The sequence below is a fragment of the Natator depressus genome, chromosome 10 (genome assembly GCF_965152275.1).
Source record: "Natator depressus isolate rNatDep1 chromosome 10, rNatDep2.hap1, whole genome shotgun sequence".
NCBI lineage: Eukaryota > Metazoa > Chordata > Testudines > Cheloniidae > Natator > Natator depressus.
This window is the reverse complement of record NC_134243.1, coordinates 22295437-22311702: the sequence shown is the minus strand read 5'-3', so window position 1 is coordinate 22311702 and position 16266 is coordinate 22295437. Positions and strand designations below refer to the sequence as shown.

General features: G+C 40.0%; 1 protein-coding gene across 4 annotated transcripts; it reads right to left on the bottom strand.

Annotated features, from left to right (window-relative positions):
- Positions 1-538: 538 nt before the first annotated feature.
- BFAR (bifunctional apoptosis regulator) lies at positions 539-15925 on the bottom strand. Of its 4 annotated transcripts, none has more exons than XM_074964622.1 (8): positions 14780-15925; positions 10338-10673; positions 9277-9478; positions 8798-8967; positions 7178-7322; positions 6544-6714; positions 2872-3074; positions 539-1807 (listed from the first exon to the last, which is right to left on the bottom strand). In XM_074964622.1, exons 1-8 carry the CDS (start codon positions 15919-15921, stop codon positions 1615-1617), a joined length of 2562 nt encoding a protein of 853 aa, XP_074820723.1. In that variant the 5' UTR covers positions 15922-15925; the 3' UTR covers positions 539-1614. The 4 variants fall into 4 exon arrangements, with proteins under 4 accessions (XP_074820723.1, XP_074820727.1, XP_074820725.1 ...); XM_074964626.1 differs by lacking the exon at positions 14780-15925 and adding an exon at positions 12200-12308; XM_074964624.1 differs by lacking the exon at positions 14780-15925 and adding an exon at positions 11937-12187.
- Positions 15926-16266: the final 341 nt, after the last annotated feature.

The following is a 16266-nucleotide window of genomic DNA, read 5'->3' as shown; positions in this document are numbered from 1 at the left end:
TTCCACAAAGGTAGAGGTGATGAGTGGTTAAGCCACTAGGACCCATCTCTCTACCCCAAAGTGTGTTGAACCAGAGGAAGTCTCCAAAGACCACAGCTCCACGATATGGATTCCCATATTCTGTCCTCCCTTTTACACAAAGAGGGTCCTGACTCAACACGCAGGGCACAGGATCTATATACTACAATACTCAGAAGAGAACGGTTTTGCTTTACAGGAATGTAAAGCTGGGTTGCACTGTTAGGTAAGCAAACTTTAAAGTTTTTAGGCTTCTCTTCAGAAAAGCTTCAAATTAATGAGTACTGTACAATGAATTTTTTTCATAATTAATTGTGAACATCCACGTTTTCTGAAAAACAAAAATCTTGTGTCCATTGTGATGTCTAACTTTAAGCCAGCAGATTTGCTAAAAGTTATTGGTTAATTACAGTACAGTACAAAGTAAATGTCAAGAGCTTTGACAAGAAAAAAATTTAAAGGTAAATTTGATTCTTTAGTTTAAAGGAAGACAAAGATTTAGAAAAAGAAATCTTTAATTTTGTCCAACTTTTAAAAGTATTCATATGCAAATCTGGAATTCACTAATAGTATGATACAAATGCAAACTCAACAAGATGAGATTCATTAGTACAAAGTATTTTAAGAACAAAAGTTAACTTTTGTTTCTCTGAAACACCACAAAAACAAAATGGCAACCTGGTTGGGCTTTTATACAAAATAAATCACTTCTCATTCGGTATTTACAGATACAGGTCTTGCTACATATATAAGACTACAATAAGCTATTACAGTATCATGGCCACTTTACCAGATTAATACTGTGAGAGGTATCTGAATTCATTTAAGAAATTAGCAAATAAAAATTGATTTAGGAGAGGAAGCACTAAGTCAGCTCTGACTGATAAAAATTAACTGGCCTGAATAAAACAGCTTAAGTCATGCCAATCATGTTTGCCAATTATAAAAGGTGTGTGCTACAAAGAAAACTAAGTGTTATACAGTTGGAATAGAGGGAATTTTAAAATAAGCACTATTAGCAAATGTTCATAAATATATGGGTTTGTCTGTAGCATCCTAGCATGTAAAGAGGAGTCAAAAAGCCTCAAGTATTTCCAATATTAAACCAATTAAAGCGATTGTCCAAAAGCGCCCCTCTGGCAAGTTTTGAACAACATGTAACTGTCAGGAAATGTTAAGTTACAAATAGCACACCAGTCAGTTTTTACTGTTTAGAAGGTATTGAGTGTAAAGGCCCTAACAACTTGGCATTAGCCAGATTTCACAAGAGTAGTATTATAGTCTGATTTTTATAGTTAGCCAAAAATCAAATGGCATGACTACAGCAACTTTAAAAGGCCCATTCAAGAATACAATATTCTCCTCATCCATGGCAATGGTACATAAAACAAAGCCTACCGTGAGGGTTATGATACCTACTGCTTCAAAATGGACTTACCTCAAGGCAATTTTTTTTAAATTAACAAAATGAGCATTTTTTCAATGACCACAAAGGAAGCAAGCAAAGAAAGCAATTTGTTTTTCTTTCAGATGTCTGATTTCAGACATTTGGACAGCTTAGGTATTCAATTCCTAAGAAAAAGATTCAATGTCAAATCACAGCACTTGTGTTTCCAGACGTCGTACTTCTTTTACCACAAGATCAATATTTATAATTGGGTTAAAGTACAAGGCCCAGTAAAACAGACAGTTGCAGACAAACTGAGGAATAAGGGGCCAAAAGATAGCAACAAAAAGACCCTGGCTTGACACTTTCCAGAAATGGCTCCACATTCTCTGAGGGATAGTCCTGAAAAAAAGAGAGCAAGAGAATCATCCTTCTATAGACAAGGTATTCTAGACATTGCTATTAAAACAAATGAATGAAGAAAAATACCTAAGAGTGATCATTACAACATTCATTCCATTTGTGAGATGCCACCTAGTCTACCGCATTCTCACCAATTGCATCCTATAATTCCAAAGGATGCCTTGCAGGTGTAGCGCCTGTCCGGGCCTACTCACAGATAAAATACTGCTACTGAGCCACAAGAACTCAGTAGTTTGTAGCAGGTTAAGATAATTGCTTAAATGAAGAAAAAAATTATGTGGATTTTTCTCCACAAAGCCTACTCTGCCCTCCAGGAGTAGAAAGATAACAAAAACATATTGTCAAAACATTAACCCTCTTTTTGCCCATCCCCTCCAAGCACAGCATGAAAACTAGACACTAACCATTGCTCATTTCTATTCTAATAAAGCAATACTGATGCCCTTTGTTTTGGAGGACAAACTAGAATAGTGTGTGGTAAACAGTAATTCTTTCCACTCTCTAGCTCTGTAAAAGATGTTGAACATCTTAAGTGAAGCCTTAATAAATACCAATAATCTAAATTTGAGAAAAAAAATAGCAATTCTTTGTAAGTAAACATCTTCCAAGGACTACTGTACTATACTGAATTTCCAAGCCAATTAGACTGCCTTAATTTGCATTGGATCTTTAGCATATACTCCATACATTAAGATTGCCATAAAAGAAACCTGAAGCTTTTTCCTGGGGAATTAACATTAGTGAATTTATGAAAAGCAGTAGTATGTATAGTACTAGTATTCAGAGTCAACAGATGTACTAATTAAAAGTCACTCAAATGTCTGTAAGTAAAATAGCAATTACATTATTCACCAACTGTGGTATACACTGATTCTGTGGGCAGATTCATCTAATACTTATTCACCTTGATGGTGCTGTTTCAACATGGTCATTTTAATTGTCAAATTACAAAAATAACCAATTGTCACCATTTATCCCTGCCCCCCCCCCCACACTCTTCAACAGCAACCATAAGAAATTGAAACAATCTGAGCATGACTTACTTCAGTTCCCTTCTTGACCAGAGCCTCCAAAAGGAGAATAACTCCAGAACAGAGAGCAACATGGCATTAACAATGATAAATCGTGATGTCCAGTAGTGTATCTCCAACCAATCCCAAGCAAATTCAGCTATTAACTGATATGGCAAAAATGAATACTTAACAATGAATTCTCTCCACTGTTTCCAAGTAGGATCCTTAAGGTCCTAAGGGGAAAAAATTAAAATCAATGGTCAAATTAACTACATACTAGTTGAGTTTACCTTTCATTGCTTTATGGCTTTTCCTTCATTGAAGGAAGTACCTTTGCTTCACTAAAATTTTGCTAGCTAGTTAAACTAAAATTAAAATTTCCATCACACAAGTTTTTAAGTGAGGGTGCAAATAAGCAAGTATACTCTACGAACAAGCACCAGTTGCAGATATGAGTGAGATTCCTTTCAATGAGTATCAATCACTGAAGTGATTAGGAAATTAAAGAAAGTCTTCATTATACTGGAATTAATGATTGAGTATGTGTGTAAGCAATTTAAGAGTTTAAAAACACAAGATTATAGAAAAGACACTGACATTTTAAATCCAGGAAAGTCAATCTTTTAAAAATATACAGAAGAAGTGCACAGGAACTGCCATATCAGATTAGACAAATGATCACAGTTGCCAACTCACACGGTAAATAAGCACCCTGACTTTCACAATAAACCAAAAATCAAGCTAATCCCATTTCAAAACAAGGCCAAAGCAAGTCAATCCCCAAGAACCCCAACACTCTATGTGATTAGATCCTCTGGCATGCAATCTGGGACTGTGGTGGGCCTGCTGTGCACTCCTGACTCTCTCTCCCTTGCCGGGCGCCAAATAAGCAACAAGCCAAAAAACTAGCCAACAAGCAAATTAAGCCAAAAACAAGCCCAATTTCTGCATTTTTTTTCATGGGTTTGGCATGTCTGCAAATGATCCACCTATTCCACAGTTTCTAGTAGTGGCCAGCAACAGATGTTTCAAAAGGAAGGAGTAAGAAAGCCTTTGACAGGTAGTTACAAAAATAAACTTGCCCTTAAGGAAACTTTTTTCCTAACTAGTGCCAGAAATTGGTTCATGTCCTGAAACCATGAGGGTTTATTCTCATTTTTCATATCAATACTGAATCCTAATGAAAGCCTCAATTTTGCCCCTGTAATGACTCAATCCTCCTTTCTTCTCTTTATGCCTATTTTATTGGATGTATTGATTTAGAATTAAGAACTGATATTGTATTCTCAATAATAAAAGTTTCGCAGAAACTAAAGACAGTTAACAATTGCACAGTGACATGTGCCTCAGCAGAGTTTAGGTCACTGCTTCCCTGTGAAATCCATCTCTCTCATCCACATGGGATTACACGTCAACATTCTCAAATACTGGAGCCTACAGATAGGCACCTACATTAATCTTTAGGCTAATAAAATAAGTGATTTTCAAAGATGAGCACCCACAACTGCTGCCCACATCAATGGGAGCTGCAGGTGCTCAGCATTCTTCAACTCAGGCCACATATTTAGGTTATTATAGGTGGGGATAGTGACACCTATGATTAAAGTGTTGGACAACCTTCCATTAGTCTAATTTATCAATCCTTATGGTTAAAGTTCTGCTTAAGGCTGAACGGTTCAGCCATTTTCAAGGACAAGGTTAGGAAAAACTTTTTTTTTTTTAAAACATTGGTGAAAAAAAAAAACAACAACACACAACTTAGAGCCTTTCACTGAAAGGAGTTATAACATCTTCATATTTTGGAACAGGAACCTGCAATTTGACATCATGGTCACCTTGGCATCACAGAAGTGCTGTTTATCATCCCCAAGAAAATCTTAATTTGGCTAAGTTACAAGCCTCTGAACAATTGCTATTTGCACACTCAGAAAAGGCTTGCTGTGGTTTGGGGACCAAGTTCTCCAAACACTCCTTTTGAATTGGAGCATGCTCCAGCCCAGGGCTAGGAATGACTTGCCTGCAGCTTCTGCTCGTAACTGAGCACAGACTTAGTGTATGGCTACACTAGAACATTTAATTACTGGTTGAGCTGATCCCCTAAAAATAGAAATGTAGGCACAGCAACATGAAGGGCTGGCTTCCCCAAATACAATCCCCTCTGAGACCCTAAACATGAACAAGGGCCAGCTAGACCTTTTGCCACATATGCAGCTGAGGCTACACTTCTATTTTTAGTGCACTAGCTTGGGTACATCTCCTCAAGCTGGTAGTACACTTTCCATCTTCAGAAAAAAAAAAAAGACATACCTACAGTCTTTCCTCTGCCCTCAGTACTCACCCTGGTGGGGCCCAGGCAGAACAGAGGAGGAGCAGCCTGGTTTGAATGCAGAGAGTTGAGTAGGGGCATGGGAAGGAATAGATCAGTAACCAAGTCCAGAACCTTCAATGTTGCTATAGAATAAACTACATTAGCTGGCAGCAGCAGGCTATTATCAGAGAGTGGGGAAGTAGTAAGTATTTTAAATGCGAATAGGCATTTATGTTAACAGCTTGTCCGAACAGTTTCAAAATTTCGTCAGAAAAGGATGCTCACAGGCCAAATTTGAAGTGGAAGACATTTGAGGATTTAAAAGAGGAGTGAAGGGACACAGAAATAAAATGGAATTGTGCTTACAGACAGAAGACAACATTAAGGAGTGGTTGTTGCCATTGCAGGCTTCATTATAAATAAAATGGTTTTGGACAAAACCATTCCTTAAATTCTTAGAGTTATAAAATAGATTTTATCCAGTATGCTAGGTAAACATCTCATGTTTTTAAAGTAATCAGCTATTTAGAAAAATACACAGGAACCTTCAGATGAGATTTCTTTTAAAGTGCAAGCCATATGTGTTAAAAGAAGAGAGTAGTTAACACAAAACTGATCTTTAAATACGTTCATTTGTTACTGTAGCGCCCTCATAAATTACAATGATTACTCCAATTCAGACTAAGATTTACATTTTGTAACAACAAGTTTACACATATTCCAAGACCAGTAGAATGTTTTTCTTTAAGCTCTAGTGGAAAGTTTTAAAAACAGACATTCCTTTGAAAAACTGACACCCAAACTATGAGTATGAAACTAACAATTGTTTTAAGCTGTCTAAGATGTCAAATGCAAAAAGAAAAGCCAAGTGAAGAGATTAGATTTCTGAAGTCTTGCACTTTTAAAATATAATTAGTAATATACATAATTTAACTAGACATTTTCACTGTATGTGCTTTCACAAGGTTTGCTCTTAAATGTAGAAGTCCATATGAACAGATGCAATGCCTTTCCATTTCTGGGCAAGGAATCTCTTGATATGTCTCGTTTAATTTACCATTGATTAACACACAATCTATACATGGAAACAATTTTTTTTTTTTTTTAAACCTGACGATCTATAACTGCCAAACAGTAACCAATTAAAAACAGGGAGTTCCAAACGGGAAGTGCTGGGCAACTTTAATAGCTGTTACACTATCAACACCCTACACAATAAGCTTGAGGATGAAACTTACTTTGCAGGGAAGTTTTTTGTTTTTGTTTTAAGAAAAGCTTTTATTATAAGATAAGAATGGTAAGCAATGTGCTATGCATATTTGAAAAATAAATTTTAAACACAAATGCTTCAATTTAAAGTAACTGGCATAATGATAAATGTTTTAAACACCTACTAATAGTTTTGTGATAATATCTTCATATTCATCTTCTTGCACAGGACATATTGTGTAGATGAACGGTAGAAATATTTCTGTGTAATCAAACAAGTATAGATACAACATACTGAGTCTTGGAGAGCTCTTTAGTGCATATAGTAGGAAGAGTGACTTTCCTGGATTTACTGCCTGAAATGAATCAGAAGGTTAACAGTGAGACATACTATTATAAGAAGTCAGCTTTAGACTTTTCTGAAGTATGTTTATTTTGCTTTACACAATCATCAATGAAAATCATTTAGCATTTACAAATGTTACAGAAATCAAGTTTTTTAAAAATCATTAGTTTTTAAACTTAACAGTTTGCACACAGACTACTTCCTTGCCTTGCTCTCTTTGAACTTTATGATTTTCTGGGCTTTTGTTGTGCAATATGCAACAGTACTGTTACAGTTGCATCCATTGCCATACCAGTCACATGAATCCTGTTTTTCATTCACCTTTGAGAGTTTTCATTCACATTATCCCTTGCATTGTACTCAGACACTTATTGATCCCATTCTAAAGAACTGGATGTTTCTTTGTAGTTGCCTAAATAGTCTTTGAAAATATCTATTCCAAGTGACACGATTCACTACTTTATCAAATTTACCTTGTATTCCCAAAGGTTCTGTGGTGGTTTAACTCCCAATGTTTTCACACGTTCCAATTCCATTATAATGGCTTTTCTATGGCTACTGTTCTCTATGTGATAAGGAGTTTTTGTGAAATCTTCATCTGTTATTGTTAGTAGAAGCCTACAGAATAAAATATTTCAGAAGGGTAAATACTGACAGCTCACCTCTTTTGTAACAGACACACTATTTTAATTCTCACATAGTTACAAGATACTGAATCACCAAGATATCACCTTTAGAAATTATGTCCCATACCATACACTTTTAAACACACTAAAAGCCCCCAAACCCTATAAAATACATTCTATGATCTTATCGACAAGCTTGAATTAAAATCTTCCCTCACTCATTTTGTCTCCACATTTGGCAAACAAATTTTAAGCCAGGCAAGCCAATATAGCTTTCCTTTTATTCCTAGAGCTGTGCTCACACAATAACTATAACTACCACCACACTATAAGATAAGATCCTATATAAGTATAGTGGCTTATGTTTTAAATCTGGGTTTCATGAGAAGAGATCTGTTCTGTAATTTAACTGGTTGTGCATCAATTTAGAATGGAAGAGTTAGCATTTACTGGAGCATCAAGTTAGGAGGAAGAGTGGGGGAGGGGAGAGGAGCCGAGAGAAGAGAAAAGACCTCCAAACGGAGGAGAACTAGAAGGTAGATTGGTGAGGAGCAAGTCAATGTGCAGTAGCAGTCAAAAAAGCTAAACAATGTTAGGAGCCATTAGGAAAGGGATAGAATAAGACAGAAAATATAATGCCCCTATGTAAATCCATGGTAAGCCCACACCTTGAATACTGCATGCAGTTCTGGTCACCCGGTCTCAAAAAAGAGATACAGAGAAGGGCAACAAAAATTATTAAGGGTATAGAACAGCTTCCATATAAGGAGAAATTAAAAAGATTGGAACTGTTCAGCTTGGAAAAGAGGGGATATGATAGAGGTCTATAAAATCACGAATGGTATGGAGAACATGAATAAGTAGTGTTATTATCCCTTCACATAATAAGAATAAGGAGTCACCTGATAAATTAACAGACAGCAGGTTTAAAACCAACAATAGGAAGTTCTTCACATGATGCACAGTTAACCGTGGAACCCGTTGCCAGGGGATGTTGTGAAGACAAACTATAACTGGGTTCAAAAGTGAATTAGATAAATTCATGGAGGATAGGTCCATCAATGACTATTAGCCAAAATGGTAAGGGATGCAACCCCATGATCCAGATGTCCCTAAGCCTCTAACTCCAGAAGCTGGGCCACTCGATAACTGCCCAAATCCCTGTTAGAGACCTAATAACATTTTACTTATAACTAATAAGTAACCTAATAACTTTTACTTCCTGACTATAAGCTATCAAAACTGTAAAACAAAGAAAAAAAATCACATACTTAGTATTAACAACCATTATTAGAATTAGGTCAATTAAATTGAGGGTTGAAATGTCCTTTGGTACCAGAATTTTTGATCACCTGGGAAACAAGATCTTGACATTTCATTACATATATGGTATGAAAAATGAAGTCTATCCAATGAAGTGGTTCTATTATGGCAGCTCTTGTCAGTTTGAGATTGTATTTTCCTCACCTTCCATTCACTCTCTCTAATAAAAATCGATCTCTATACAAGGAAGCCCAAGGACCCAGCTGTTCCAGCCAAAGAATCACCTCTTCAGGAGTCCATTTAGCAACAGGTTTGTGGACAAGAAGATCATCTTCATATTCTCTGCTGCTCCAATGATACCCAAGCAGAACCACCTGCAAAACAGCCAACAGATCCTTTTGGAATGCAGTATGAACATCACTGACAAAGTTTGGATCAAATGTTTGAAAGTCCTGCCGGTTTGATGGGGTACACTCAAATACCACAACAAATACAAATTTGAGTAAGATCTCAACAACTTCCACCCCCATTTATTGTCCATCCACAGCTGGCACTGAAATATATAGTCAACACCAAACCCCCCCCCCAAATATTTGTCATTACTTTTCTGGACAGCTTAAATTAAATGCTGATGGTGTTTGTTTTCCATGTTTATCTGGAAAATGGATGGGGATGAAACTTACTGCCACACAAGTTAAAGCTGTCAGAACTCCAGAGAAAAAACCTCCTCCTCGAGGATTAATTCTTCTCACATTTGGAGGTGCAGAAATCTGATCATTTCCATGTTTTTGGAAGGCTGCAAGGCTGTGAGCTACATCACTGTTTTGGTGAATGTCTTCTTTTCGCTGTTCAATGGCATCAGGAAATAGCTTTTCAATAGCATCCCTGGAGAAACACACATCAGTCACTTTACAATATATCACTGAGTCTATCCAAGTCTATAGCTCAGAGAACTGAGACTCAGCTGAAAAGTGTATTTTACAGCTTATTAGTTACATATTAAGTTTTGCGTGAAAGGTGGTTTTGGCAATCATCATCAGTTAAAAGTTGAATATAAATAAAAGTTTTTGCACACAAACGTTAAATTTAAGGTTCATTATAAAGAAATATATGACAAGAAAAACTGAAGTTTATACAATAACCACTATTCTAAATTTAGATGGTCAGGATATACCTTACTACTTTTGAAAGACAGCTAATAGGTTGTTATTCAATAGCACTGGCCAAGTCCAACAGAAAAGCCTAAAATCAACAGGGTAAACTATTTAATTGACTATCGTTTACACAGCTCAGAAAATTACTTTCTTAAAAAATGCAAGAAGAGAGCTTGTATGTAACTCAAAACACCAGCAAGTACTTAATGAATCAATACTTTAGTATTGTGCTGTAATGAGATCAGAATTTATTCCAAGGAACTAAAGCAGTACTCACATTAATCCCACTGATCATTCAAAGCTAGAATTATTTCTAGTTGTGATATGTTGTTAAGAACTATTAAAAATGAGGGGAAAAAACTTAAGGCACTTAAAAAAATCTGAAAAGAAAATTCAGAGATCCACTCCAAAATACAGAAGTGATTACTTGAACAGTTAAAAACAATTACATATTGTGAGACTGCACGCCTTAACGTCTGCAAGAAAGCGCTGATTACTGAGAGGTTTTAAAAGTATGTAGCAAAAAACAAGCAACAAAGTATGTATGTGTCTTTGCTTTTAAAAAGACCAAATAGATGCATTACAATCACCTGAGGAGGATGTTGACCTTGGGGAATCCTTCCCACTTTTCTCTGCATTCTGGACACTCATTCTTCTTCGAGGATACCCACCACAAGGCTAGGCAATGTCTACAGAAACTATGACCACAGTTCAAGGTGGTAGGATTCACCAGAATATCATAACAGCAGTGGCAAGAGAACTCACTAACTGAAATCAGATGGCTGATCTCAGGAGCAGCATCTGCTTTAACTTTCAACTTCTCGTTCTCTCTTTGTAACTTCACATCTTCTTCCATTTTCCCTTTGTACATCAGATCACCAGAAAGCACACTCCAAGTCTTTAAATCATGCGAGGCATTATTAATTCTGCAAAACAACGAAAAAGGCAATTATTTTCTCCTTTACAAAACCTAAGGAAGCATTACAAGCAGTATTAATACAATGATGAAATTTTCTATGTGACATGTAAAGTTATATCCTCAACGTTTTCGCTCAAATTCACAAAAAAATTAATCATTTTGCTAGAGTACCAATTCTAGCAGACGTAGCATCATCTTCTACCTTCTCTCAATTATAATACATCCAGTACAGACTACAATCAAAAGCAGACTCTGGATGTACCCAACTAAAATAGATGGAACCATAGGTCCCTGACATTTTCTTGCCCTTCATTTATCTTCAGATATAAAATAACCAACACCACAACAAAAACCAGTAAGCATCTGCCAAGACAAGATCAAAAGGTAAGTTTTTTTTATTTTAGCAAACTATGTATTTAATCAAAATTCTGTTGGGTAACAGACACCAAATCACCATGCTAAGCAACATTTAAAAAGTTTAACCTAAAAATATTGCACACGTGGTATACTATGATCAAATTTCCTCTGCCCATTCTTGCCCTGCACATTCCTATGTAGAGTCCCCAGCCTCCTACAGAGGCAGACACCATTACACAAATGACAAATTTCAGAGTAGCAGCCGTGTTAGTCTGTATTCGCAAAAAGAAAAGGAGTACTTGTGGCACCTTAGAGACTAAGAAATGTATTTGCGCATAAGCTTTCGTGAGCTACAGCTCACTTCATTGGATGCATTCAGTGGATGCATCCGATGAAGTGAGCTGTAGCTCCTGAAAGCTTATGCTCAAATAAATTTGTTAGTCTCTAAGGTGCCACAAGTACTCCTTTTCTTTTTTCATTAAATAAATGTAGATCTGGGTAAGGGCTAGCTAGCATAGACTTCAGTGCAGGATGCAGGCCCAATTAGCTTCCCTAATGATAATTAGATGGTCACAGTGCAACGGGGCACATATCTTCCCAGCAAAAAGTTACTTTAATTTTCTACTGTCTCACCAGTTGAGAAGACCATAAACCTATTTTATTGGGATAAAGTTTAGTGGGAAGAGCAAGTGGTCAGATCTATTTCAGGGGGGTAGACGGGGAGATAAAATAGATTGCTCAGATTACCAGTCATCTTTCACATTTTATTTTTTCAGGTGCTCCTCAAGATTTCTTTATTTGCTGTATTAATAGTTACAAATATTTTTGCTTCAAAAAAAATGTTTGGCTCCTGTTTACTACCAAATTACATACTCGTGGAGCCCTGAGCGATACCGTCACGCAGCCCACCTACCGCTCCCCGTCCCCTCACTCCGGGGTGCCTGAGATGAGCCTGCCCTGCCCGGCGCTCTCTCGCGGGGCCTCCCCGCTCCTCGCAGCCGGGAGCCTCCTCGCAGGGGCACATGCAGCGCCCCAGCACAGCGGAGCCCCGGCTCCTACGTTAACGGGCGAGTCACGGCACCGAGGACGCTCTCGGGCAGCGGCCCAGGAGGAGAGAGGTGAGGCCAGGCCCTGGGAAACCGGCCCCCACCCGGCGCGCGCCCCGCCGTCACTCACTGCTCCTGATAATCTCCATCCCCGCAGCCCGCCCCAGCCCGGCCGGAGCCCCGCTCCGCAGCGCCCGAAACCCGGCTCTGCCCGCGCCGAGCACTTCCGGAAACAACCCTCCTCCCCCGCCGGGCACGTGAGCGCTCACGTGAGCCGCCCGACTTGGGAGCTGGGCGGAGATAGCCGCCATATTGCCCCCCTCGGGCGCCGGCCCGGCGGGGCGGTTTTAGGAGTTTGTGCTTCGTGGCTTTTCACGCACAGCAGCGCTCGAGGCTGCACAGGGTGAGCTAGGCAGCTCCCGTACCTGCGGCTCCTCGGGGAGCTGCAGCCCACACAGCGGTAACCCCTAGCCCCTTCTCCTGGGGGCATCGCTATTGACAGCTGCACCCCGCTGCTTCCCTCAGCCCATGGCGCCCTCCCTGTGCCCCTTCCTTCCCGCCCCCATTTAGCTCCAGGCGCGTCACTTCTCCCTGAAGCTCTGGCTTTTGCTCTGCCAGTATCCCCCAGCAGGAATCACACCTGAGCGCCACAGTGCTTGCAGGGTCCCATTCATTTTCAGGTAAACGAGGCTTTTGCTATAAGAATATTTTACATTGTTATTTGACTGCTGAGTGTACTTAGTGAGGTACAGCAGAGGAACTGTGCCCAGAAGTAACAAAGGCTCACGTGGGAACCCTTGCCACCTCGGGGCACAAAGAGGTGGGCAATACAGAAATAAAAATGGGAGACTGGGACGTGTCATTATGCTGGAAATAACTCCCCACAGTCAGCAGGTGTGTGCTTTGTACAGGGAGTGAGTGCACTAAGTGTATGGAAGCTGGACCCAACGTAGGGGCCCACCCAAAAAGGACAAAACTCAACCATGAGCAAAGCTAAGCCTTTGCAGCGGAAATTTAAAACTAAACTAGCACAAAGCTCTAGTATAGGGAATAGCCCTACACTGGTACCCCAACCGGCTGAGAGTAGCATTTTTTCCATCTCTTAATTTCTGTGATTCTAAGAGCAGTAGGAGCACAGAGAGAGAGAGCAGAATAAGTGTCTAAGGGCAACTCTGCCATACAAAGTTAGGTCAACCTAACTAAGTCATGCAGCCCTGTGAAAAATTTCACACCCTCTGCAATGTAGGTAAGCTAACCTAAGCCCCGCCAGAGATGCCACTAGATCAATGAAGCATTCTTCCAGCAGCCTAGCTACTGCATCTCAGAGAGATGGATTTACCAGACAAACCCCTTCCATAGTGTAGTAACTGGCTATAGGCTGCATCAGTGCAAGTGCAGCTGTAGCATTTCTACTATAGCAGTGGTTCTCAAACTTTGTATTGGTGACCCCCTCACACAGCAAGCCTCTAAGCGCGCCCCCCCCCTTATAAATTAAATTTGGGTTTTTAATGTAATGTAATTTGTTGTGTTTGTTTACTACTTCTCATAACACAAGAACTAGGGGTCACCAAATGAAATTAATAGGCAGCAGGTTTAACCCAAATAAAAGGAAGTATTTTGTCACACAACACACAGTCAACCTGTGGAACTCCTTGCCAGAGGACGTTGTGAAGGCCAAGACCATAACAGGGTTCAAAACAGAACTAGATAAATTCATGGAGGATAGGTCCATCAATGGCTATTAGCCAGGATGGGCAGGAATGGCGTCCCTAGCCTCTGTTTGCTCTGGCAGCTAGATTTTGAAGGGGACCCAATCCAATAAGTGGCCTTTAGGTATGTCCACCTGATTAGGTCCTGCTGTGACTTGCCTTAGGTATTCAGTTGCCTATCTTTCCCCTGGTTTGTGACTTACTCTAGGACTTAGGCAGGCGATACGCACCTGAGTGTCTACAGTGAGGCAGCAGTGTGCATGCTCAGAGGCAGACAGTGATTCATGTGTGTGCACACTGAACAGATTCCAAAGGTCAGATCATCTTAGATAGAAATTGATCTGGGTAGAAGGTTGCACCAGTACATAAAGCTAATTAGACAAAATGAACCTGAATGGATTTAAAAAACAAAACAAAAACATAAAGTTTTCCTTTGCAGTTAATATCTATGAATTACCCTTCCTAAATGTAAAAAGAAAAAAGAAAAGGAGTACTTGTGGCACCTTAGAGACTAACCAGTTTATTTGAGCATGAGCTTTCGTGAGCTACAGCTCATTTCATCGGATGCATAGCATATCGTGGAAACTGCAGAAGACATTATATACACACAGAGACCATGAAACAAAACTTCCTCCCACCCCACTCTCCTGCTGGTAACAGCTTATCTAAAGTGATCATCAAGGAGGGCCATTTCCAGCACAAATCCAGGTTTTCTCACCCTTCCCCCCCCCCCCACACATACAAACTCACTCTCCTGCTGGTAATAGCCCATCCCTCTTTGAAACCTCTCCTTATAATGCGCATGATAATCAAGGTGGGTCATTTCCAGCACTAATCCAGGTTTTCTCACCCCCCCCCACACCCCACTCCAAAAACCACACACACAAACTCACTCTCCTGCTGGCAATAGCTCATCTTACAATGTGCACAGCAATAATCCAAGTTTAACCAGAACGTCTTGGGGGGGGTTTGTAGGAAAAAAACAAGGGGAGATAGGCTACCTTGCATAATGACTTAGCCACTCCCAGTCTCTATTCAAGCCCAAATTAATAGTATCCAATTTGCAAATGAATTCCAATTCAGCAGTTTCTCGCTGGAGTCTGGATTTGAAGTTTTTTTGCTTTAAGATAGCGACCCTCATGTCTGTGATTGCGTGACCAGAGAGATTGAAGTGTTCTCCGACTGGTTTATGAATGTTATAATTCTTAACATCTGATTTGTGTCCATTTATTCTTTTACGTAGAGACTGTCCAGTTTGACCAATGTACATGGCAGAGGGGCATTGCTGGCACATGATGGCATATATCACATTGGTGGATGTGCAGGTGAACGAGCCTCTGATAGTGTGGCTGATGTTGTTAGGCCCTGTGATGGTGTCCCCTGAATAGATATGGGGGAACAGTTGGCAACGGGCTTTGTTGCAAGGATAGGTTCCTGGGTTAGTGGTTCTGTTGTGTGGTATATGGTTGTTGGTGAGTATTCGCTTCAGGTTGGGGGGCTGTCTGTAGGCAAGGACTGGCCTTTCTCCCAAGATTTGTGAGAGTGTTGGGTCATCCTTCAGGATAGGTTGTAGATCCTTAATAATGCGTTGGAGGGGTTTTAGTTGGGGGCTGAAGGTGACGGCTAGTGGCGTTCTGTTATTTTCTTTGTTAGGCCTGTCCTGTAGTAGGTGACTTCTGGGAACTCTTCTGGCTCTATCAATCTGTTTCTTCACTTCCGCAGGTGGGTATTGTAGTTGTAAGAATGCTTGATAGAGATCTTGTAGGTGTTTGTCTCTGTCTGAGGGGTTGGAGCAAATGCGGTTGTATCGCAGAGCTTGGCTGTAGACGATGGATCGTGTGGTGTGGTCAGGGTGAAAGCTGGAGGCATGTAGGTAGGAATAGCGGTCAGTAGGTTTCCGGTATAGGGTGGTGTTGATGTGACCATCGTTTATTAGCACTGTAGTGTCCAGGAAGTGGATCTCTTGTGTGGACTGGACCAGGCTGAGGTTGATGGTGGGATGGAAATTGTTGAAATCATGGTGGAATTCCTCAAGGGCTTCTTTTCCATGGGTCCAGATGATGAAGATGTCATCAATATAGCGCAAGTAAAGTAGGGGCGTTAGGGGACGAGAGCTGAGGAAGCGTTGTTCTAAATCAGCCATAAAAATGTTGGCATACTGTGGGCTATTACCAGCAGGAGAGTGAGTTTGTATGTGTGTGTGGGGGGGGGGGGGGAAGGGTGAGAAAACCTGGATTTGTGCTGGAAATGGCCCTCCCTGATGATCACTTTAGATAAGCTGTTACCAGCAGGACAGTGGGGTGGGAGGAAGTTTTGTTTCATGGTCTCTGTGTGTATATAATGTCTTCTGCAGTTTCCACGATATGCTATGCATCTGATGAAGTGAGCTGTAGCTCACGAAAGCTCATGCTCAAATAAACTGGTTAGTCTCTAAGGTGCCACAAGTACTCCTTTTCTTTTTTCTTTTTACGAATACAGACTAACACGG